The sequence below is a fragment of the Porites lutea genome, chromosome 14 (genome assembly GCF_958299795.1).
Source record: "Porites lutea chromosome 14, jaPorLute2.1, whole genome shotgun sequence".
NCBI classification, from domain to species: domain Eukaryota; kingdom Metazoa; phylum Cnidaria; class Anthozoa; order Scleractinia; family Poritidae; genus Porites; species Porites lutea.
In genome coordinates, this window is record NC_133214.1 from 13,850,420 (window position 1) to 13,875,433 (window position 25,014).

Consider the following 25,014-nt stretch of genomic DNA (forward strand, 5'->3'; position numbering starts at 1 on the left):
GCTCAGTCAGGTTTACCATTTGTCTCAAACTCTCAGGCTCACTTGTGCGAGTTCGGGGAAAATTTTTGACGGCGGAGCCGCTATCGCGCGAGGAGAATGTGCCAAGGAAAAGTGAGCATGCACGCAAGCCATTGATATTTGGCAACATTTGACCCCGGCTAAGAGAGTTACCTGGTCTGGCAGACCGGGCTACCCGTCTTGGGGGGTCATCCCACCTATCATGTAAACGTGATCAAATTATAATGAGAGATTATATGGACAGGCAGGTTACCCCACCAAAGTGGGTTACCTCACCTACCTGGTGTCCCCACCTCCATGTAAATAGGCCCTAAGGACCTGTTTGCATAGAGGTGGGGGATCCCAGGTAGGTGAGGTAACATGTAGAACAAAAGAAGCAAGGCTGATTTTACAGTCGGGAACATATATTTCTTATACCAATATTTCAGAAGGCACGGCCTTCCTTCTTCGGAGTCGTACATACAGTGTTATAAGAAATACATATTCCTGACTGTAAAATCAGCCTTGCTTCGTTTGCTCTATATTCCCAATATTATAGCTAACTAGATCCTTTATTAGGATCCGGTCCTTCTTTTTTGTAAGTTGGTTCTTGCTTTCAAAATTTAATTAAGGGCCTGATTACACGAAGGTGAGGGACTCCAGGTTGGTGAGGTAACCAGCTTAGGTGTTCATATAATCTCTCATTTTAATTTGATCACGATTACATGATAGGTGGGATGACCCGCCAAGGTGGGTAGCCCGACCGGGTAACCCTCTCAGCTGGGGTTAATTTGCCTTGTAAACGTTTCAAGGTGGGGTAACCCGCCTGGCCGGGGCTGGATTCGTGATACATCAAATTCGCGGAAAATTCACTTTGGCGGTGGCTTTGCATCATTATTAAAGCTAACAATAGAAAGCAATAGCACTAAATCGAAGGTTGCAGCAAGAGCAGCAAGTGAGTGTAGAAGAGCATGCTCATTAATCGCCAAAACAAGTGGTTTGCCAGCATTTTTCTAGTTTACGTGCTTAGCGATCATTCAATAATCTTGAGAAATTGCACCCTAGGATTGCGGGGTTGTAAAATTTCATGTAAAGGAGGGTTATTTTTTACCCCATAATCAAGTTACTTCACTTACCTGGGGTCCTGCACCTCCATGTAAACAGGCCCTGGACGATGCTGTTTGCCGATTGGGTACAATATTACAAAGAATTTTTTGTGTAAAATCAGGAGCCAGCATTCGCTTGACCGTTTAGAAATGGTCCGGTGACAGTCGGTACCAAGGGGCTCTTCCACCCGTGCTTGAAAGCGTTTGTCGTGCCTCCCGGCGGCCCGACTGACTGCCTTGGGCCTCCGAGGATGGGCTATGATAATTAAACAATTTTGGTATTTGCAGGCGAAAATAGGGGCCCGCAGACAATTCTTGGTGAGCGGCACGCTATAAACTGTATAGATTTGTCCACATTCTTGGGATGCTTATGTTCTGCGTATTCATATGCATGATATTTGGCGGCGAAGGCTGATGTCACGGTAATCACGTGAATGCACATACTTAGTGCTGCAACAATATTTGTTTGATTCGAAAACGCACGTATTAAATACAGGCATACACGTACTCCACTAAATGCAAGACTTTTCGATTCACTTTGCCGGCCGGAAATCTTTTTACCAAGGGAAATGAAAGCAGAAGCTGATCTCAACTTAGTGCGGGACTAGTCATTGAAAAGATACTAGTGAGTGGCAATAGTCTATAAATCCATGTAACTATGCTAATTCAGGTTACACTACAGTCAGGTATGGTTTTTATGTTTGTTTTTAAGCATGTTACGTTGCTTGTCATCTGAAAGCCTCAAGACGTTTTTTCATTATATTCTATTTACAGTCTAATTAACGACCTTTGGGTATTGACAAGGATTGAATGTCCGATTGAATACCAGAAGACTTCAAGTAGTCATGACTGATATTCCACGTTGAGTGTTGCTTACGTCACGCATTTAACTATTTTCAACGGTACCCGCCACTCTATCAATACTAAGAAAACTGAAATTTCTCGCCAAATATGAGCGTGGAAAGCAACTAGCAGAAATATTGATTTTGTCAAAACTGGATTATGCCGATCTGGTTTTTTACCCTCTACCACAGTTCTTACTTCGCCGTTTGCAACGAGTTCAATTTGCTGCCGCATGTTTTGTAGTCGGTAACTATGTTAAGAACTTTCGGGATGTAGTTAAAATCGGATGGCTTCCAATCAATGAGGGAAGAGATTTGAACCTCCTGAAATCATGCTTTAAAGCATTGCATAACACTAAGACTTGACCAGATTATCTTAAAATAACAAAACAGGAATGCCGCAAGTAACTGCGCTCAAACAATTCAATAAGATTAGTGTTCCCGACCAAAAACGGCACTTTCCAAGATAATGAGTCGGAGCTATTTAACAATCTACCAGAAACTATTATAAACTGTAATGATTACAGAACCTTTTTAAGACTTTCAAGGAATTTGTTATGTAACAGAGTACAGAGTGATTAGTTAGTTTTACTGTAATTTCGATTCTGTTAATCCTGCTTCTACTTTTAATTGTATATTGCATAATTTGTAAATAACTTAATTTGATTTGGTCTGGATAATAGCAGGCAAGTAACTATTTATAAGAAATGGACAACAACTTTAAGTTTACAACAAGACATGCTTCGATCGTTCAACGATCATCTGGTTATAGCACAAAATGTTATGAGATTAAATAAGCCGCTGAAACATGCTGACTTAACTCTCTCGTTCTGATTATTATTCTTCAAGTTTATTTTATATATATGTATATATATATATATATATATATATATATATATATTTTTGTTCTCATAACATTTTGTGTTATAACCATCGTAATATTTCAATTTTTACAATTTTCTTCCTTGTATTAAAGAATCAGTATCTCGTTACTGCGCATGCACCAAACTTTGATTTTTGGGCAGGATGTCCCGAAATCAAAAGATGCGAGGAGAGTAAGAGAACCTTGAAAAATCCGTTTGCATCGCGCTTGGCCGGGTTCAATACGACACTAAAACTTCTCAGGATTACAGATCAATGATATATTGTTCCTGTTAAGTTTTGATTTCGGCCAAATCTGGACTTTTTGGCGTTACTTTTACAGCCGTTGGCCGGAGGACCAAAAGATGGGAAGCGCTTTGATGCCGAGTTAAGGCTAATTTCTTCTGCTAGCTTCCATACAAGCTGAGATAATTGTGAAAGGAATACGCAGAAATGAAACAGCAACAATAAAGACTGTAAGAAAGAAACCATTGAGACATTGATGTGACTGAGGAGATCTTGTGGATGGGAGCTTCGTGAAGCAGAATGTTTTGCAACGACGCTTTAGTAAACTTTTAAATGAATCTCCCTACGGCCGACAAAATCAAACAAACAGGCGCTACATGTTTAGAAAAACTAGTTCCATGAAATCATAATATAGTTTTTTTGACTAACCTTTGCGATGATTCATAACGTTGAGATAGCATTTTTATTTGTGTCTTTCCAACGTTTGAGGCTAGAACGCCAGCAAATCAGGCAGATATTACTGGACTTGGAACAATTGACCTCTGACACGAGTTTCACATTAGAAAATCTGTTTTTAAAGCGAGCGGAAAGAGATTTTCGGGTCGCGAGGCGGCCCTGCTAGCGATAAAATCGCGATGAGTCTTCCTGCCTCGAGCCAAATTTTAAATAAGACGAAAGATTTCTTCGAAAGTCTAAAAAATTGCCTGAGAACATAAACAACAAATCTCCGTCGGCGGTGCGGTCCGGATGGAAATCTTGTCGAGTCAATTTGACAGTTCTATTGTCCTTTGAAGAAAAAACAGATGACGCTCGCGCGTACGCATAATCGGGACACTGTCCCTTTAAGTGTAGTGCTCGCGCAAGTGTTATTCCATGTCTCGCGCATCTTAAAATTGTACGTTAATTTATCAAAATTTTGAATTGTATCACGTTTTAACTTATACGTCATTGCTTGTATTAATTCAACCGAACTTGCAAACGTATTCACAACTGAAGATGATCGTTGACCGATCGAAACATGTTTGATTTATTTGATTTATTTTTAATTGTAATTGATGTACTTTAAAAGGGAAGAACCACCCAGTGGATCTGTTAATAACCATTATTATTATTATTGTAATTATAATTATAATAATAATACTTATTATTATTATTATTATTATTATTATTATTATTATTATTATTACTTTGAAGGGAAACGAAAAACAGTTCGAGACAGCGGGTAATTCGAGTTTCAGTGAAATTTTTTTCAAGGGAAAGGAAATGTAGTTCGAGTTATCCGAGTTGGAGTTATCGAGGTTCTACTGTTTCCATTCAAGTTGTGCCTGTGTTGTTTTCTTACTGTTTCCTGCCCTATAAACGTCATTTTAGCAAGTTTTGATGTTTCGGTTTCTCACCTAGTACTAAGACCTAGTACGACTGAGAGGAAGACAAGGGAAAACTCGGCTGTCCTACGCTGCCCAAACAAAAGCTCCAAAAATTGCGTACATTCCACTCCAATAGTTCCAAATCTTCGCTTGAGTATAGACCCAAGATTTCCCATTCAGCCATGGCCTCAAGAGGACGATAAATGCAACAAAAAATTTAAACTCGGGGCTTCCGGGACTGGCCCTTCTCCGCACAGGCAGCCCAAGCTCAATTGAGTATACAAACATGCGCAAAACATCAACTTTTCAGGCCTCGTACTTTAACAGTATAGTTAAACTATGGAACTATGTTTCTAAGCTGGCACCCCCAACCAGTTTTTTCTCGCCTACTGCCTCTCAACGTTTTGTTCGCAAATTAATGAGCAGTCATCTGTCGAAATCAATTACCCCAGCACGTGGACACTAGTCCCTACGTGCCCATGCCACTCGTAATTTACTTTTATTTTTTTGTACGAATGTTTGGGTATTCATTTTATTTTATTTTAACCTAGGCCTTAATCTAGGGGCGGTACCTCGCATGAGACGTTAGTCCCGTTGCACCTACCCCGTTTGGGTTTTTGCTTCTTTTCTTTTTTTGTGTGTGTTGTATTATAAATTGATATTGTGTATTACAAGAGGAGTACCCAATAAAGCTGTGGGAAAAAAAATGTGTGACATGTGTGAGATGTAATTTCTGACGATTGAGAGACATGGGAACGAATTTGTTAGAAGTCAGTATTTTGAAGGCACACTATAGAGGCACGCTGGTGTTCCTGGGACAGTATCGGGCTATTTATGATTTTGGCGCGATACTTGTGCCATTCTACGTCAGCTCAGTTCTTCTGATAGTTTTCGTTTTGTTTTGCAAGTTTTCCTTTTCTATATTTTATTTTGTTACGTCTTCAGATCTGTATGTTTTAGAATAATTGTTCTTATTTCGGTATATAATTTATGAATTTAGGTATTTAGACCCGCTCCCTTTTCCATAAGTATAATTTGTGATATATTTGTAATATGGTAATTTTGTAAAATCCAACTAGTGGTCTATTATCAATGCTGCGTTCTGATTGGTTGAGCTACTACTAGGCTATATGTTATAGCCCACTAGTAGCGAAAAGCGCCGGCTTTGAAAACCAAACAATGGTGGCTGAATCGTGTTTTGCTAGTTAAAGCTGTTTTGTCTCGATATTTTTGACCAACTAGTTGGATTTTACTAAAACAATTATTCCTCTCGCCCTCATGACCTCTGGGTCAATAGCCCATTCGGCCTTCGGCCTCATGGGCTATAGACTCAGAGCCCATTCGGGCTCGAGGAATAATTGTTAAGTATTTTCCTTGATCTCTTTCTCGGGCGTTTTACGTGCCACTGCAAACGAATACGTTTCCACACAATTTTTTTGGCCACTTCTCAAGGGTAGATTTAAGTGGTTTTTCGTATCTGGCGTGGTACAAGTTCTAGCTTAGGACGTATATTAGTATCTTGGTAGAAGGATATCACTGATTTGACATCTCCATCAGATGACTGACTGACCCATCCTCAATATAGGTTTTCAAATCGAATATCTCGTGTTAGTGGAGTGAGAATTTGTTGTGTTACAAGGTCGTTCAACAGAACGATTGTATGTGAGCTCGCAAACAAATGTGAGGTGTCGTGTTATAACGGTCGGTTCATGACTGTAAAGGTTTGTATGGGATCGCGACTGATTTAATTCAAAAAAATAAATATATATCGTTAATTTTTAAATAAAAGTTAACTGGCCTTATTTCGATGTTGTATTCCTCATCTTTTATTCACATTCTGGCCCCATTTCTACCAATCTCGACGATTTACCGTCGACAGAGTTTCCACTGCAGTGTTAATCTACCTTGTAACACAACACCTCACTCATGTTGTTATGTTTATAATCGCTCCCGCTATTGTATACTCAATTGAGCTTGGGCCGCCTGTGTTCTTCGAAATGAACGACCGATCGTCGTTGCTCTTGACTTGGTAGCCACGCCCCACGTTCAAAAGGCCCTCGACAGGTGCTTATCATTTAACACAAACTACCCGGGTGAAAATCTTGTGCATAAACACGAAAGCATGAAATTTGACTTGTTGGGAGAACGATCAGCTACAAAGTAAACCCAAATCAACTGAACAGACTAAATCAAGTATAAGAAAAATTATATCGCCTCAAATCACAGCCTATATTTTCTGAGGGTTCCCAAACGGAAACCATTTGTTTTTCCAACCGGAATTTCCGGTTTTCCCATGAAAATGTACTCCCATCACCCATAATGCAGTGCAATCACCTAGTAATATACCGAAGTACGAAAACCGGCCATCTTCAATCTCACAATCTGCAGTATGGGTGATCCAGAGGAGTTGTGTTTGACCTTAACATTGGATTTAGTGCCATTTTTCAACATTTTTAGAGAAGATATGGAAGAAAACATCAACAGTCCAGCAAAAGATTTGGAACAATGTTGCGTTGGGAATCCCGATGTTGAAGTCATTCACACCGGAAGCGGTTTTGAAGGTCTTTCTCTTCCCCATCTTGATAGACTAACCGCATGGAATACTGATGCAGACCATATGATTATCAGAACTGATTTAAAACTACTGGAAGGAGTGAAATTACAAGAGAGAACCACCCAGAAAAGTGATGGAGAACTGCAAGACTTTCCTGGAAGCGAGCCCGGAAGTGAGGAACGTGCGATTAGTTCGACGAATGAAGAGGAAGCTAAAAATATTGTTTACATCTTCAATGCTTCACACGCTGGCTATGCACACTTGACGAAGAAACAATTCTCCCGGAAAGCAGACGCAGATTTGGTTCCAGAACACTGCCTCCAGAACTTAAAATTCATCGAAGAAAGTAAGGATTTAATTCCACTCAACCGAGGTGCTTTGATGACCGCCGGGGAAGGTTCAATTACGGGTCCTTCGTTCTCTCTCCCTTACACAATGGGAACATTCACGGTTAATCGTGATTTCGTTTATGGCCTAAAATGTTCCTTTTGGCCTTCACAAGGAGAAGAATGGGTACATCGTAAACGAGAATGTTGCTGGCCCAGCACCGCAATGGTTTCTACAATATTAGCCCAAGGTTGTCACATCGTACCCGTTGGGTCACACAACAGCGTTTTAAGAAATTTCGAGTGGAGATTTTCGTTTTCTGTAGCTGAGTTAATGCTTGCCCGATCATTGTCAGAGAAACAAAAGCTGGCTTATTCAGTTTTAAAGGCGTTAATCAAGAATGAAATGAAGCTACGTGGGCTAGACGTGTTCTCTTCGTACCATCTCAAAACAAGTTTATTTTGGTTTCTCGAGGAGAAAGGAATGGAGTTGTGGGGCAAGAACAGCTTAGCCAAAAATATTTTCAATCTCCTAGACTTTCACATCGCATTCTATGCCAGAGACTGTCTTCCAAATTACTTTATCTCGAAGAATAACATGATAGATCATCGATCTTCCAAAGAAATTCTGGCTACATGTCACGCTCTAAACGACATACGTGACAATGTAACACAATACCTTTGCCGATACATCGAAACCAATCAATCGCTTCCCGTTTTGTTTGATACCCCACTTACCGTTCTCGCTCAAAGAGTCACGGATAATTTTGGAAAAATTCTTCAAAATTGTAAATATAATTTCCTTGTGATGGCGTTAGCTTATGTTCTGAAGAAAGAAAGAAGGCTACATGTAAGCCACAACTGCCTAGAAGCTAATTCTCTTCTTAACAAGGCTCGGCTTCTACATCAAGCTTCGATCAGTAAAGAGTCTCGTGATAAGTTGCATTTGACTCTAGCTGAAGCTTCAGTTATTCCACAGACGGAAGAAAGTCCAACACCGAGTTTAATTCTTTCACTACTAGAAGAGTATTTATCTGCAGATCAGTTAAAAGTTACTGAGATTAGTGCTGTAGCTCTTGCAGTGTTCAATGTATTCTTAACTCTTCATCCCAGGAACGCAATTGGTGACAATGTTGTAGAAATGAATTCCTTAGAGCATCAGAACTTCCTCACCAACCCTTGCTTCAAGGAGTGTCTGTTCTGGGCTGGACGACTGCATGAGACTTACAGCGATGCAATTTACGATTTCGTGCTAAAGAAATGTAAAAATGGACCACAGTTCTACACTGATGACGATGAGGCAAAGAAATTCATGAAGCTTTTGATGATAATTTTGGGGAAACCCACCAAACAGGCCAGTGCTGTGACAGGATCTTTAGTCAAGCGGGGGATTGAAGGCCAGAGATTTCTGATGATTCGAGTCCTAGCTGATTATTTGCTGCATGTACATTTGGAGTGCTCTTACATTGCCTACCAAGCCGCTGCGTACCTCATGGGTCGTAGCGTGCTGTCAGAAATCTACAATGTGATAAAATGGTCCGTGTGTTCACAGAGCAAAGCTCGCGCTATTGAACTCGTACTATTAAAACACGAATTACAAGCAGAACTTTCCGAAGAAGAATTTGGAAAACTTGTTGAAGTGCACCTGAAATGAAGAAAGTGCAAGATTCATATGTTGGGGTTAATCGATACTGTGCCTGATCCACAGTCGTTTTTTAGTTCAACCGGAAATGCATGGTCCCTTGTTTGCATTCTTGGGCAGTAGTAGTGCCTAAATTTTCAGACAAATCAGCCATATAAAGACACTCCGCAATACACATTTGATAGCGTCGCTCCCTATGTCTTTCATACCAAGTTTCAGAAAGGAACACTATAACATTTTAATCAATTTCGTATTTCTTTATAAAACCAGAATTTTGTCTGAAAAGTTTGGATTCCTGACAAATTGGTATCGTTATTTTTTTTCTTTTTGGGTAGGATTGATACGATTGGAATACTTCTAAAAGCTTGAAAGATATGTATATTGGCTAAAGCTTTGCTTATTTTTTCGTAGGACAATACGCTTGAGCGCGGCCAAACGAAAGTTCTGAGAGTGTCGTGGTAAAAACAACAACAACAACAAAAAAACGGATTGCCTAGTTTCAGTCTAAAAAGACTAAACATGAAGACATAACTAATAAAAGACGACCCCCAGCATCTTACCTAAAATCGTTAGTTTCTTATTTTAAGACTAACCCACCTTATCTTAAGATATAGAGTCTTAACCAACCATCTTGACGGGATACGCACTTACTTCTCCATAAGATTTTTCCGACCGTGATTTACGATTTTGCACACGTCTTGAATATATATCTACTATTTTCGCGTCTTAGTTTTTGTCCCAACCTTAAGTTCGTAACATATTAGTTAAGAGGAGTGACCTCTTGAGGAAAATAACCAGAAAGGGGGTGCGTGGGGGTGGGGTGAAAAGTTTTCAGTGGATGATTATTTTACAAGCCCAATGTCGGCAGGATTTTTTTTCCTGTGGCATGGCACAAGCTTTGCACGAATTTGTTTCTTTCCCAAACCTGTCTTTTTTTGTAACTCATTGAATGATTTGCGTAAGATTTTAATTCTGTAACATTCTTTGCAAGTTTATTTTCGTTACGCCGGCAATGAATTATTTTGGTGCATCTCCGAGGTAACACTTCTTTTCATAAAAGTATGTTTAATTTGAGTTTTTAGTAGATAACAAATTAAAGCCTTGTTTGTGTTGCGAAATTTGTGCAGTTTGACATTTTTGACCTCCAATTGGTCCTTCGTTGAAATTTTCCATTAAATGACTACCGAACTTATTTTCAACCCTTTTTAGTGTGTTTTCTTGACTTTTTAACCGATTTCGTGGCAGTGTATAACTTTAATTGGATTATGGGTGTTTTTGTAGGTAGACAAGTATTGTTCTAAATTCTGCTTAGCATTTTTAATTTGCCTTCTGTGTTCTTTGAACACTTCCGTAGTTATTTTATGCAAAAGTTTCGACCAATCACTTTTCGAGAAGAAGCGCACACCTCTCCGAAATCTACAAGCCAGGATTTTCAAACTGTAAGTTTAGTACTTTCCCTTCTGATAACATGAAAAGTTTGTGTACACATGAGTAGATACCTTATAGTTTTTATATTTTTGCCCTTGTTTTATTTTGGCCAGATGACTTCAGGTTATTTGTCAAAACTTAGATAGCACAAACATTTTGACAAAGTAACCATCTCCAAGGGTTTTTATAATATAAGAAAGGAAAGTACTAAAACAAGAGAGGATAAACTCTTTATCCTCTCTTGACTGAAATTATACTTAGAAAATCCAGGCTTGTCGTCGATATTCTTGTCGAAGTGTTGAGCTTCTTCTCGGATAGTGATAGGTCAGAACTTTACGATAAAATATAAAATTTGCGTTTTATTTGAGTTCAAACATACAGAATTTTTTACTTCTCACGGAGGTTATTTGCTTTACACCACATTTGAAGTTCCTGGTGTCGGATTTTCAGTAGCAGGTCTAGATCGCGCAAAATTCGAATGTTATTGATTTCAAAGTTTTTTGTTCATTGTGGTCATAGTGATATCTATTTTACTAAAAACTGCATTTTGACAAACTTCAATTCATAGTCAATCACTGGTGAAAAGTTTGTAGCGATCAGGCAAGGACAAAATCACTTTTAAGGTGATTAAAAAACATCGGTATGGTCTCCCAAACACTTTATCGAAACACCTTTTCCGGATACCTTCAGGCTCTCTCATCCGCAAGTTATGTAGCGCGTTCCGGTTAAACTGAAAATCCCTAAAACCCTATATCAAATTAAAGCTTATTAAACTGGCTTTCTTAATAAATCAACGGGTTTTTTTGAAAAATTGCACTGTTAAGTTTTTAGGATTTTTAAATGCAAACGTCCGAATTAAACACTCAAAGCAATGTTTATTTTTCACGAAAAAGTTGTTTGGTGGTCAAAGCCCTAAAATACGTGTCAGGGTTTTCCCCGTATTCGATTGCGATCAAAAGTTACAGAACAAATTGGAAATAACGCTAAAACGGAAGAAGGATAATCGTACAAAAATGCCTGTCAACAAAAAAGTTATAATATTTAAGGAACAAAAATTCTCCTACAGGTTTTATGTTCCCCCAAAGTTAATCGACCAAATTCCCTCGGAGTTTAGCTTCATATCCCCTCTGAGCGGAAAATAAAAGTCGAGAAAATGTGTTAATTATTAAAAAAACCCCTCGCTTCGTAAACAAACTCAGCCCACAAATTATACTTCTCATGAATCTGGGCCAGCAAGCGCTTGAATAAGAATACTTCCGTTCGATTTTCGCACGCACGGTACGCTCTTTATCCATGCCGGTTCAATTTGACCTGTAACCATGCGCCCTGGGCATACCCCTGAGGATTTGCATTTTTTTTTCTTTCTTTGTGGTTTATTCCACACCCCCGAGCACGAAGAAAGAGACAATTCCCCACTCCCCGAGCCCCAGATCGACCTCATATACGTTTTATGGGTACATCTTTTTGAGAGCAATGTTGATTTCCGTACAATAGCAAAAAGAAAATGAAGTTGAAACAAAAATTTCTTTACGTAAAATAAAATAAAATGCTTCTACAATATTGTTCTTTAAAAAATTTTTCAGCAGTCTTAAATTATCAGTTACCTGCATCGGGTACCTTCAAAATTACTATTATCACTTTTTTAACACAACGAAGTGGGACCTTAATGTTCCCAAACTTTGAAAGACCCTTTCTGCTGTTTTCTTTTTTAATTTTCCGCCGGCTTGAACCGATGGATTCATTGAACTCCATGTCGAGTTCACTGTCCTCTCAGACCAATCTTTCGAAGTCTTGGAAGTAAGATCCTTTATCCGACTTATCTGACGCGGCGAGGCCAACTGTCGTGTCATCGTTCACAGCGCTTTTATGAACTTGTCTACAGACATTTAATTTTACAGCTTCAGTACATACAATACATACATTTATTGAATACATCCCCATCTGGGGCTTTCATTGAACAAAGCGAATTACAAAATTAAAATAATGCAATACGAATTATTTATCTTTAAAAGAAAAATAATTATCAATTTAAAAATTCATTCAGAATGAGGTGATTTTTTTAAAGCTCTTTTGAAGGAAGCCAGATTCTTGCATAATTTGAGGCTTGGATCTAGCTTGTTCCAGATAGATACACTTTTATATAATAAAACGTTTTCTGTCCTGTTACAGTTTTAAAAAGAGGAACGTTAAGCCGTTTAAAATTGCTGGTTATACGTCCAGATGCGCTGCCTCTTGTAATAAACATAGATGTATAGGTATTCAGGCGCTTGACCCGACATACATTTAAATGTTAAGGCCAGTAGCATCTCGACAATACGATTGTGTTTTTACAGGGAACCAACGTAGATTTCTTAATACAGGAGAGATATGGTCATACTTCTTTACATTGCAAATAATTCATGCGGCAAAGTTTTGAACGTACTGTTAGTAATTCAAGACCATTACAGGCTGAGGTGGATGACCATACTGACGAACAGTAATAGAGTTCAACTGAAAACAAGCGCCTTTATTATGGTTTCAAGCAACCGCTTATTAAAAGCGAATCTAATGCGGGTTATTTGAGGTAGTTTCGACATGCAAGACGACACTATAGTAGAAATATGATTATCAAAATATAGCGTCAGTGGGATCAAAAATTACTCCAAGGTCTATGACTGATTGAGCCGGGTTGATGTCTGTCGTTTCCTGGTAGAGATATCATTTAAAGCCAAGTAATTTCGAAGACATTCCTCGGCTGCTAAAAAACATGAGTTTCGTCTTATCTGGATTAAGCATTCAGCAATTATTGAAACACTAGTTGGGAATCCGTTGTAAATCGGAATTAACACTTTCTATAACACAAGCAGTCGTCGTTCACGGCATGACGATTAAGTTATAGAAGCTTGGTGTCATCCGCGTAGCACGCTGTTAAACAATTTTGACGACATTTGGTAGGTCTTTTACATAAATACTGAATAATAATGCTCCAAGAACGCTTCCCTGCGATACTTTACTGACTGCTGGTAATTTATCAGATATAACAGAGTTTACACGGACTGCTTGGTCAGTCTCTGAGAAAGATAGCTTTCGAACCATTGGAGTGCAGAGGCTGATAGACCGATTATTCTCCAGTTTTTTAAAAGAATTCAATGGTTTATAGTGTCAAAAGCTTCGCCCATATCAAGATATACGACCGCAATAATTTTCTTCTGGTCGATAGCGCAGAGAATAAAATCAGTGGTAGAAATTGGCGACGTTTCAGTAGAGTGCCATCTTTTGTTGCCGCTCTGTTTCACTGATTGGTTGCATGTTAGATACGGAGTCAGCTGCACTACTCTTTCGCATACCTTAGAAAGTATTGGCAGTAGCGAAATAGGTCTACAATTACTGGCTTCTTCATGATCTCCGTTCTTAAGAATTGGTCAGACTTCAGCAATTTTCCGGATCCAAGAAGTTGGGAAAACTCGGCTTCTGAGAGAAGCGTTAATAATAGAGGTAATACTAGGGACAATAATCGGCAAACTCTCTTTGATTAAGCGAGGTGATACTTTGTCAGTTCCTGGGGCTTTCTTGTTAGGTATTGAATTAACAACATCTTTAACTTGAGAACATTCCACCGTGGTGAAAGAGAACTGGTCTGTGAGACAGGATTGATAATTTTTCGGAATTCAGAGACCTTGCACGGGCACATAATCGAATTTTTTTGCAAGAAGTTGGATCTTTTCCATCGTAGATTTCCCAACCGAGCTCAAAAACCAGTTGAATTCGTTTGCTACAGTTTTATCGTCTTTAGCAAAACTTTTAACATTCGCAGACTTTTTTGGAATGTACGACCTGATTGTTTTCCACATATTTTCAATATCGTTAGGGTTCTGTTTTATTTTTTCTTTTACGAGTCGAATTTCCCGTGAGTTGACTTCATGTTTAAATTTTTTTTGTTCTTCTTCTTCTTATTATTATTATTATTATTATTATTATTATTATTATCATTATTATCATTATTATTAATATCATTATTGTGCTGTGTTGTATCGCATATAAAAAATGAACTGCGCTTGTTTAATTTTGAGGATTTTGTAAGCTTCGGAAAATGGTCAAAATTGGCTTATAAAAATGGCGTCCGAGGGGGTCAAATAAAGTGATGCTTGTATCTCTAATACAAGAACACTGAAGGATCTATCTTTTTATATTTGTCCGTTACTCCACCTGACCTTTCTGTGATGTTAGTATGAACTTATTCTGTTGACCCCCTTCCGTTGACATTTTTAACATTTTGCCCAGTTTTCTCTGACAACTGAACCACTCATAACAAAATTTTCCATTTGAAGATATCCGTTAACCTTAAAAATGCAACAGTTGTAAGCAGAATTTAGAACAATAGTTGCTTACCTACAAAAACACCCACAAAAACACTTAAGTCTAATTAAAGTTATCCACTGCCACGAAATCGGTTAAAAACTCAAGAAAAAACACTAAAAAAGGTTAAAAACAAGTTAACGAGTAGTCATCATTTAATGGAAAATATATTAAACGAAGGACTTAATTTGAGGTCAAAAATGTCAAGCTGCACAAATTTCGCAACACAAACAAGGCTTTGTTATCTACTAAAAACTCAATTAAAAGTACTTCTATGAAAAGAAATGTTACCTCGGAGATGCCCTAAAATAGGACCGGATCATCGAATTCATTGTCAGAAAAAACTTTCCATCGATCACTAATTATACTAACTATAAGTCAAACCCACTGTGATGAGCTAGTAAAATAACTTATTAAGATAATCAACAGTGAAGGACGCTCAAAACAAGTAGTACAAGCAGTACAAGTAGCTAACATAACTCTACCTCTAAACAGCATTTTCCTTTAACAATCAGTAGGAAGCCAGGATGTAATTTGATCGGTATCAATAAGTAGGAGTTGAATACAAATTCCAATGAGTCAAATTGTTTTTATGATATTTTCCTTTACATATAGATATTTCCCAAACTGAAAAATTTTGTTATAAATCCCAAGCACCAAATAAAATTCCCTTAACAGTATTTCGTCGAAACATGCGCACTTAACGGACCTTTCTCATCGCTTTCATTTTTATTGTTTAACTCAACGTTATTCTATGGGCTAGTTAAAAAAGAAAGCCATCGGAGAGTTATGTGTTGGTATTCGGTGGTAACGTTTACAACGAGTAGGAATGCGCGGATAAACTTTCTTCATTTGCAAAAGAGGGCAGGGCTACCGCAGGCAACGGCATAAATTATGCCTGGCTGAAAGGGTTTAAATCAGCGTAAAGTTCGTAACTTACTCAGTCAGTATATACTTGTGGAAAGTATTCTGTCCTGGGTGAGCTCTCAGATCAATTATCAATCACAAATTCCAAGAAAAACGGGTATGTATCAATTAATGCAGCTACTTTATTTGTTCATCAAGCAGACCTTCTTTACAAAGATTTTCAAGGGTAAGGATCATAAGATACAACACTGCGATGAAAACTTTACTCTGTTAGTTGCGTTGTAGATTTCATTTCTTTAACCGAGCCCATTTCTTTTATGGCGAATGAATGTATAGAACGGAATTCGAAGCACTTTCTTCAATTCAATTTGTCGTAAACTGATTACCATGCATTTTCTCTGGCGTATAATGCAAAGAATTGGGGTTTTCTCCTTTCTAAAAGTAGTTTTTATGTCAGACATGTGCTCCAATGTCACCCCCTTTCAGATCTGAAAACTGATTTTAACACCACACCAATTGCAAATGTTCCCGGCCAAGAGACAGACCCGCTACATCTCACTGTTTCACTCATTGGCAAAAAATATAAATTATAAATAAATGAATAACAAATAGAGGAGACCGAAATAAAAACATGCCGTGCATTGTGTCTGGCGTATAATGCAAAGAATTTGGTCTTCTTCTTTCTAAAAATTGTTTTTATGTCAGGCCTGTGCTCCAATGTGACCCAATTGAGATCTTTTAGTAGCTGCATGAAAACTAGATTAACACCGCTGCAATTGCGAATGTTCCCAGCCAATCGACACAGCCGCTAGTACAGCACGTTTCACTCATTAGCAAAAAACATAAATTATAAATAAATGAATAACAAATAAACCAGACCGAAATAAAAAAAACATAAAATACAACCGCATTCAGCGTAAGGCTGTTTTAACTGTACAGGATGGAACACTGTATATATCCTTTGAAGGTTTCGGAAAGTTTTGTTAACACCGCCAGCTTGTACATAAAAAAAAAAAAACTTTACTTTGCTTACGGTTCTTGGTTCCCAGTAAAGTTAGTTCCGAAACAATAATTGAGTGTTTTGAACGTTCCATTGGTAAGCACATCGTGCCCATTCCCTTATCACTTTGACAACAAAGAGGTTTTAACTTTGCCTTCTAGATTAAACCATGAATACAAAGCGGTTCTTGTTGGTGGTATTGTTGGCAGTGACTTTTGCTGTCATAACTGCTTCATCTGAAAACCCCCTTCTTAAAAATGAAGGTAAGCAGTAAGAAATCTAGGCACAGAAACATTTTGCTATAAATAGTCCAAAGATATCAATTTAAGTTTTCGCGGCCATTGCTTTATTACATTAACAATCGTTCTTTCTCGTCTGGATATAAGTGACTTCTGCTGTGAGGCCTTTTCTTGCCTTAGAAGGCAAAGAGTGAATTTTCAACAAGACCTGAATACAATCTATGGATAATTAATATGCTTATTTCAAACGCTGTAAATGTCTTAACCTTAAAATCGTCATACTGAATTCCACTGACCTGAAAAACGTTTATGTACTATGCTTCGTCGATGTTTTTCGGCTCAGTATGAAGACCCCGATTTACTTCAACAAGTGCGACTATCAAGATCATTAGGGAGATACCTTCTCTAAAACCTGTCACTAAAAAAACTCTTCTATCATGCATTCTGATGACATTTCCTACTATTTGACTGGAATAGGATTAACGCAAACGGTAAGAAAAATTGTGGGAATTCCAATTTATTTCGCAGAAGGAGCTCAAGAGAATGACCCACGAAGTCAACGGGGAGGGGTACAGAAGCGTGGTTCCCCTTGTCCTTGTTTTGGAAAGACTGGGGTTTATTGGTGGCCTGTTTGTGGAAGTGGGTGGAAATTTTGCTGGGCAGCAACTGCTTTGACCGGCCAATGCTGTATAGAGGCGTGAGTGCTGCATGGCAGAAGAAATGTCAGCAAGATCAAGAAAAAGGAGATGAACAAGTTTTCAAGGGATTAAATCGGGTCTAATTGAAATAATTATATATGTAATGTGCTTTAGGTATTTTAAGGATAAAAGTAAGTTAGGTTGGATTGTTTGTGGCTTTATCGACAATGAAATAAAAGCTCTTAACCATAGTTTACTCAAATTGTCTCATCAGTTGTTTCTTTTAATTTTTGCAGAGTTAACATGATGAATGCAATGTTAAAAGAGAATTACATTTCTCTGAGAACTGCAATTTATCAGTGTTTCAGTCAATTCCAAGCGTGCCCATCCCTCCCCCATATGGGTGTTTGTCCAGCATTCCTGGGTTGCACGGTGGGGCACACTGTAGAACTAAAAAAAGAAGCTGCTTCGGATTATTTGTAGCTATTTTCAGCCAATCCAAGAATCAATGAATTTTCAGCTACGTCATTTGATTGTGTTATTTTCGCGCCAAACAGAGGTTTTCATCGCCGTTTTGAGACTCTCAGAAAATGGCTATAAACGACCTTTCTTCAAACGAAAGATGTACGTCCTGAAACGAACAAGAGGTGGAAGCGTTTTTAGAGGAAGATCGAGGAAAACGAAAACCCTAAAAGACAAACGAAAAATGACATCGCATATCCATATTAAAGACTATAAAAAAGGCCTTACTGAGAGAAGTCATCGAAACCAGTAGACAGAAACAGTATTAATGATATTCTGGCCGAAACTGAAAAAGGAATTTGCGGCCACGCCCTATATTCAGGCAATATGGTAAGCAGGAAAAACCTGTAAACAGTGAAACTCCGCTCTACAGAAACCCGCTTAATACACCTGTGTATAACGAACAGTCGTTTGTCCCGACCAAAAGCTCATATTTTTTCTCTAAAATTAACCCGCTTAAAACAGACAAAGAAAATTATCTTTTGTCCCGACTTACATATCGTCAACCCCACTTTACGGACACGTTTTATCTGAGCACTGTCTATGGCTGAATTTCTTACAAGTGAAAACCTAATAGATTTGGATGACCTCTCAAAGGCTCTGTATAATACCCAGTCTTCCTGTCTGAGTCACAAACTAACTGTAAGTACTAAAAAAAGGCGCGAAATGTTGTCCTGTTTGTATAGGTTATAGCATAATTTGTAGTGATTTTGAAATATCGCGAATGGTATTTATCATGTGAAAATTAAAAAAAACTTTTGCGAGTAGTAGTATAAACAAATGATAGCAGGATTTGTACGTGATATTTGGCATAAATACCACTCGCGATATTTCAAAATTGTCTCAAATTTCACTCGCCTAACGGCTTGTGAAATTACGTATAACAATTTCGAAATATCACTAGTGGTATTTATGCCAAATATCACTTCTAATCGTGCTATTACCTATACTTATTTATAATTTCACATGTGAAATTAGAAAATTGCCATGGCAACCTTCCGTACGGCCCAGTGCCAAGATGGCGACGAAGTTTTAAAGTTTTGAATGAAGATGTCAGGACATTAAAAGACACTTTAGAAAACCTAAACACAAGAAACAGCACATCAAGAAGGATTCTATCAAGTATTTTGTCGAACAGATTCTGAAAATTATGTATGAGCGTGGAGTTCTCGATCTCGATCGATAAAACCAGGATAAACATGTCAAAAATGCAATTCGTCACCCATTATATCAATGGGTAATCAAATGGTATACTCATGAAATTAGGGAATAATCTCACTTGAGTTTTGTCCAAATCCTAATAAAACGCGTGTGAAATTATTCCCTAATTTCACTCGTCACCATTTGATTACACATACCTATCGTGATTATTATTATTATTGTTATTATTGTTAATTTTATATACCACACAGCTTTCTTTCTTGTAGTATAATTAGGAAAGGTTACTGTAATGGCCCGATGCCATGGAAGATGAAGCGCTTGACAATCTAAAATATCGGGGAAACTCTCAGGGCCCATTTGTTCGAAGGCTGATTAGCGCAAAACCCGGGGTTAAATTTAACGCGGGTTTCTCTCTCTTGTGTTCTAGAGCACTTTCTCGGATAATTTTCTCTGTTATATTTAGAGCTTTCAATCATCAACTTGTAGACAAAAAGAGTTAAAACTGAAATGCTTTTTAACCTTTCAAATCTGAATTCAAATCTCGCACTAACCCTGGGTTATCTTAACCCGGCTTTGAACAACTCGGCCCAGGTCGCTGCGCAGGCGGCCCAGACGTTGTGTGTGTCAATAACATGGACAAAATGGGACAAGTCGTCGAATAATAGTCCAGAAGTCAAAATATAACAAAACAAAGCTAACATACCGTTAAGTTCACGTCTCTTTGTCTTTCCTGGCCGGTTAAAGTGGCATTTTGTCGAGCGTTCGTGGAGGAGGAATGATTGCATGACGAAGAGGCTTACAAGGCATTGCCTTCTTAGTTAAATGTTGAAAAAATATGTTAATATTGTATACGGAATTTTTAAGGGTTTTGTCCGACTCTTTGTGTAGCTTTTCATTTGTTTTTAACTTTTGCAAAATGTAAGTTTTATTACTGTAGAATCTATTTTTGTTTCAACAAATAACAAAGACTTTAAAGACCTTTCAGTTCAGTTCATTGAGTACGATGCCAAAGTGAAATACTTGTCATTAAAAACTGACAAGGGGTCCAGAAGTAATCAAGAGGCTTATAAGGCTAGGAGGTTCTTTTAAACAAAGGTTTAATAGAAAAGCTAGTACTAATATATACAGAGAGAGAGACTCAGAAAACAAGAGAGAAGATATGTTCAATATTAGTTTCTTCGAAAGAATAGTAAGCTGGGAACATTGCGGATATTAAGCTTATTATAGAAAACAGGAACTTGATAGGCAACAGGAAGCTTTCTTATATTAATCAGTGCGAGAAAAATGTTTTAAACAACAACACACACTTATTTCTGACTTAAAAGAACAGTAAACAATAAATTGTTGTCGCTCAGGGGTAGAATAATCTCCAGATATAAGGATTAAAAGAAGAACCAGAGGAGAACGAAAGCTAACTTGGCAAGCAGACCAAGTATAAGAAAAAACTTCTAAGGGAAATTTAAATGGGTCATAGACTTAAAAGATAAGTTATTGATCCCGCGAAGGCCGGCGAATCGAAAAGTAAGGCCACGGCTTGTCATGGTCAAATCCCTGTCAATGCGAGGGGTTCTTGTAAAGATAAAGTTGCAGAAAGGGAAAGCATTTTTCATAATGGAAGAGAAGTGCACGGCACATTTGTACTGGAGCAATTAGCTAAAATTTGCACAGTGCCCAGTCTCATATTAGCATGTGTGAAAGCTACCCCCGCAGTACCGCAGAAAAGCATGCTTCAAATGTAAAGGAACTCCATGGCGCTATGACCTAGGTTAAACATCGAGAAGAACATGTACTAGATATCATATGCACACTGTTTTAAGCAGACACCTACGGGACCTGCTGTCCGCTTAATAAAGGTGTTCGCTAAATAAAGGTTCGGTATTAGAGAAAATAAGAGGAGAAACTTTTAGGACTTTCTGACCATCGTGTCGGCTCAATATAAAGGGCCTCGAGTCCAGTGGAGAGTTGATGGAAATTCGCTCACTGATACTTTTAACGGCAGTTGAAAAAAACCATGGAAGGGTTTGTTGACTGCCTAAATAACAAGCAATTTATGATCAGTCAATTGAGAAAATAGTTGAAAACCATCCATATCAGTTGCAGGTGATTAACAAATATAAGCGGACCCCATATTAAGCGGGAAGAAAGCCTTAAACCGAATTAGGTCTTAAGAGTGCATAGATATTTGCCTTTTGTCTCTCACCGGGCAGACGTCAAGTTTTGCGACTTTGGGTAGCTATCGTGAATCCCCTATTAAGCTCCCCGCCCCCTCCCCTTCCCCTTCATTATTATTTGCTAATAAATGATATACTAATCAACTACGACTGTCAGGAGTCTGTTGCGATTGTACAACTTCGTGTGGACTGACCCAGCTGGGGAAGTTCGGATTTGTTTTTAAACCTCAGCTGCATGACCTTTAACTTCTTGTGCCTGAGCTTTTCCAACTTGCATTCTAGTCCTTTCTGGAGAGATGATACCACCTTCTTTGCTAAATTGAATAAGCCCCCTGTATCTAGTCCCCCCCCCCCCCCCCCCCCCCTCGCCTGCGGTGGACTTGGCGGAGGTGGAGGATTTACGGTACAATCTCCGATAGTTTTCAAATCACTCAAATATTCGGTCAGTTAACTAATTTTAAATCATTCCCTTTTCGGTGTTGTCGACGGATTTTCGCTAACTGGCCCCATGTCAAAAGTTGAAAAGATCTTAGAAGGGTCTTTTAAAATCAAACCTTAATACTAGCAACGCGAAACAAAGCAAATCTCTGAAATGTTGTTTCAACAATAGAAGAGGGAAAGACTCTGACAATAATTCTGAGTTTGAACAGCAACAAATTAAAATCTGACGATTACCATGATTCAGAAAATGTTTATTATTATTATATCATAATCATTATGTTATTATTATTGGTAGTATCCATTTCTCAATATGCAGTTAATTTCGACCCAGTTAAAATAAATGGTTATTAACAGTAAAATTATAAGCGATGTTTATTGCCAGTGTTTACCTTGGTTAAAGCACTTTTAAACGATTGATAAATATCAGTTAGAAAATGCTGTTCCGGCTCTAAATTGCATCTTCATATTTGGCCCGTTTTCGTTTTAAAAATTTCTAATTGCAATGTGCCTTTGTATTTAGCTTTCTATATACGTTGGATTATCACTTTGTTTTATCGATCATGACCAAGAGAGGATAGAGCTCTCTTGTCATGACTAAACCGATATTTTATTCGCTTAATGGGTTATGTATTTCAGAAGACGTGAGGCAAAAAAAAAGATACTCTTCTTAAAATTTGCCGTATAGAGCAGTGCATTGACAGCCATTTTTAATTGTCTTCACGTTTTTCGATGCACTTAAAACTTCACGATAAGCAAAAAATCATCCGATCGAGAACGAAGCGTACTAGTGAGTGCAATTGTTTTCTCTTGGGCTTTTTTAGCCTGCGTTGGGGCCCTCCCACGTATCGTCTAAACCATTTGTGTACAGAAGGTTTAGAGTCAATGCGACGCAGGGCTAGCGCTTTTTTGGCAAAATGACAATAAACAAATAAACAGCAAAAATTTCACCTCCAAAAGGTTCTTCACAGAATCATGAGGTACTAAGTTGCGAATTTCTTGAGGCCAAATTTTCAAAGCAGTTTTAATTATTTTTTTTTAAAATTCCATTCGATTTTTGTTATTTTCTCTAATTGTTGTGTTATGTGGTTGGCTTGCCGCTTAATAGGGGCTCTGTTCAGAGATTCTGCTATTTTTGTCCTGGATGTGTTATTTACAGTAGCCTGTTCACAGACCCTCTATTTTCTCTTCAAAGTCCGTCGAGTGCGGGTGATAGAATACAAACCGCAGGCGATTTATTGACCGCCAGTGCAAGGGGGCAGTGGTGGGGGAAGAAGAATTATTGTTATTATTATTTTTCTTTCTCGCGAACCGCGCTCGCTTCGCTCGGCTCGCGAGTTCGCCAATGTTTTCGAAAAGAAAGAAACGAAAAATTAAACAACGTCTGTGTGCGGTCTATATATTTACAGGGTTTCAGTGGGGATTTCTTTCGGCAAAACGCTGCATTTTTTTTTTCACTTTCCCATGATCCCTCCCGTTTCACTTGTGTTAAGTCATTCGCAGCTCGAAAGGCCCATGGAAGGTCTGGAGGGGCTGTTGCCTAGTCCCTGTTCGGCGTTTTCCCAGTCCCTATCGATTGATTCAATTTCGGTGACGTGCCGAGGAGAACATTTTCTCTTGGACCGCGTGACCCGGACACTTTGACCGCGCGGAATAATGGCGCCTAGGGACTAGGAAAGAGGGGCTAGACATAAAAGGAGTTTTCCGTAGGGTATGTTTTTGAAGGGGCACTGATCTGGACTGCGAAAATAAGAAGGCGGGCAAAACAAAGCATAATATACAAGTTAAAAGAAAAAAAAACCTTCGTTTGAGGCTAAAACACATAAAATAGTATTGTTGGTTTTCACTTGACGTCACTAAAATTCAAACTACAAAACTATCGATGCTACCGAGATTTTACTTTCGCGATGTATTAGGACAGCTGAAAACTAATTTTCATACAAATTTTCGCTTCAAGATGGTTCTTGGTTTTGCCTGATAGAGTACGCTTGAATTTCTAAGCTTCTGCGTGACGCGGTATTTACATGACGGACAAGAGAATTGTCATGTAGATTAAAAAAATGACTTGTTTCATTCAACGAATTTTGCTATCTAACCAGTTTTTGTACATGAACAAGTATTACTTTAATGTTTATGAGTTCCTCGAAGAAAAAATTCACGCTTTTGTAGCAAAACTCGTTAACAGATGTTTCTGTTGGTTTCCGTCCGCCATGTTGGTGTTCATCCGGTTGAGCACCAGCATGGCGTCTCCATACAAATCTCTATAAATTTGGGTAAAACATTTCTTCGGATATCTCGTATATGAAATATTACTCTGACCTGAATCTTGGCAAGGGTCTTTGCATATTAACCTTCTTTCATTTCCCAGATTCTGAACTTTATCTATTGAACGGTTTTGATTTTTATTTTGATCTATTTTGAATGGCGTGACACTGGAAACCAGCAATTTGTGTGACAAATTGTGTTGCGTGACAACTGAAACAGAGTCCAGTGTCAGCATTCATTTTCGCGCCACCAGAATATGCACAGGTCACAGCCGACAGTTCGGCCGAAGGATCTCCATTTGAACGAAATCAGACGAATAGTATTCTTCTGTTAACCTACAGTATTGGACCTCTCTGCTGGTGTGGAAAGTAGGGCGCCCTCTTATCTTAAACAGGTAAGAAAAGTTTGATTTTTAATAAAAGATCGTAAGTATCTTTGTTTGCTTAACACGGCCTCCGGATCACATGTTAACACGTGCACGACCAAATCTCCGTCGTCCTTGCTTTGCGCTTTTTGAGCGTATTAAAATAACATGCCGTACAAATCTGTTACAACTGTTCCACAAATCCTGTTCAAGAATAGCGTTAAACGCTTTGAAATCGACTTAGGAATGGTGAACAACTGAGCATTCTTGGATAGAGCACGTTTCAAGATCATACCGTTCAAAATAGCTACCAGGTGAAATTGATCAACTGATGTTAATCGATCGATTCAATCAGTTCATTATTTCCTCCTATAAAAATGACAGTCGCTTCAGATGAATATCAAACAGCTTTGGACTTTTTCATTGCAGCCGGCTAAAACAAATGCCATTGTTAATAGTATACAGTAAGTCGGTGACACAAAAGCTTGTGACTGATTTACCGGAAATATGGCGTTACCGGCCTGTATATTATCATTGATTCATATGTGCACGTATACTCCAAGTGTTAATTTTTTTCTTCATATAAGATCAGGTTATATATTTTTTGTAAGATGGGCGCCCTCATATTATTAGATGTTTTTAAAC

At 38.3% G+C, this 25,014-nt stretch overlaps 2 protein-coding genes and 1 long non-coding RNA gene across 3 annotated transcripts in view; all 3 read left to right on the forward strand.

Annotated features, from left to right (window-relative positions):
- Positions 1–6,777: 6,777 nt before the first annotated feature.
- Positions 6,778–9,264, forward strand: LOC140925317 (cyclic GMP-AMP synthase-like receptor 2). The gene has a single exon (XM_073375321.1). It carries the CDS (start codon positions 6,809–6,811, stop codon positions 8,951–8,953), a length of 2,145 nt encoding a protein of 714 aa, XP_073231422.1. The 5' UTR covers positions 6,778–6,808; the 3' UTR covers positions 8,954–9,264.
- Positions 9,265–16,727: 7,463 nt separating this feature from the next.
- Positions 16,728–17,552, forward strand: LOC140925325 (uncharacterized). Its single transcript, XR_012164387.1, has 2 exons — positions 16,728–16,834; positions 17,339–17,552. It is a non-coding gene; the product is annotated as an uncharacterized lncRNA (long non-coding RNA).
- A 7,196-nt stretch (positions 17,553–24,748) lies between these two features.
- Positions 24,749–25,014, forward strand: part of LOC140925314 (protein mono-ADP-ribosyltransferase PARP15-like) — a 9,380-nt gene continuing 9,114 nt past the window's right edge. Inside the window, exon 1 of the mRNA XM_073375319.1 lies at positions 24,749–24,833. The gene's annotated coding sequence lies outside the window, so the exon portion shown is untranslated. The remainder of the gene's footprint in view (positions 24,834–25,014) is intronic.

Coding starts and splice junctions, on each gene's coding strand:
- LOC140925317 (XM_073375321.1), top strand. CDS start 6,809: ATGGGTGATCCAGAGGAGTTGTGTTTGACCTTAACATTGGATTTAGTG.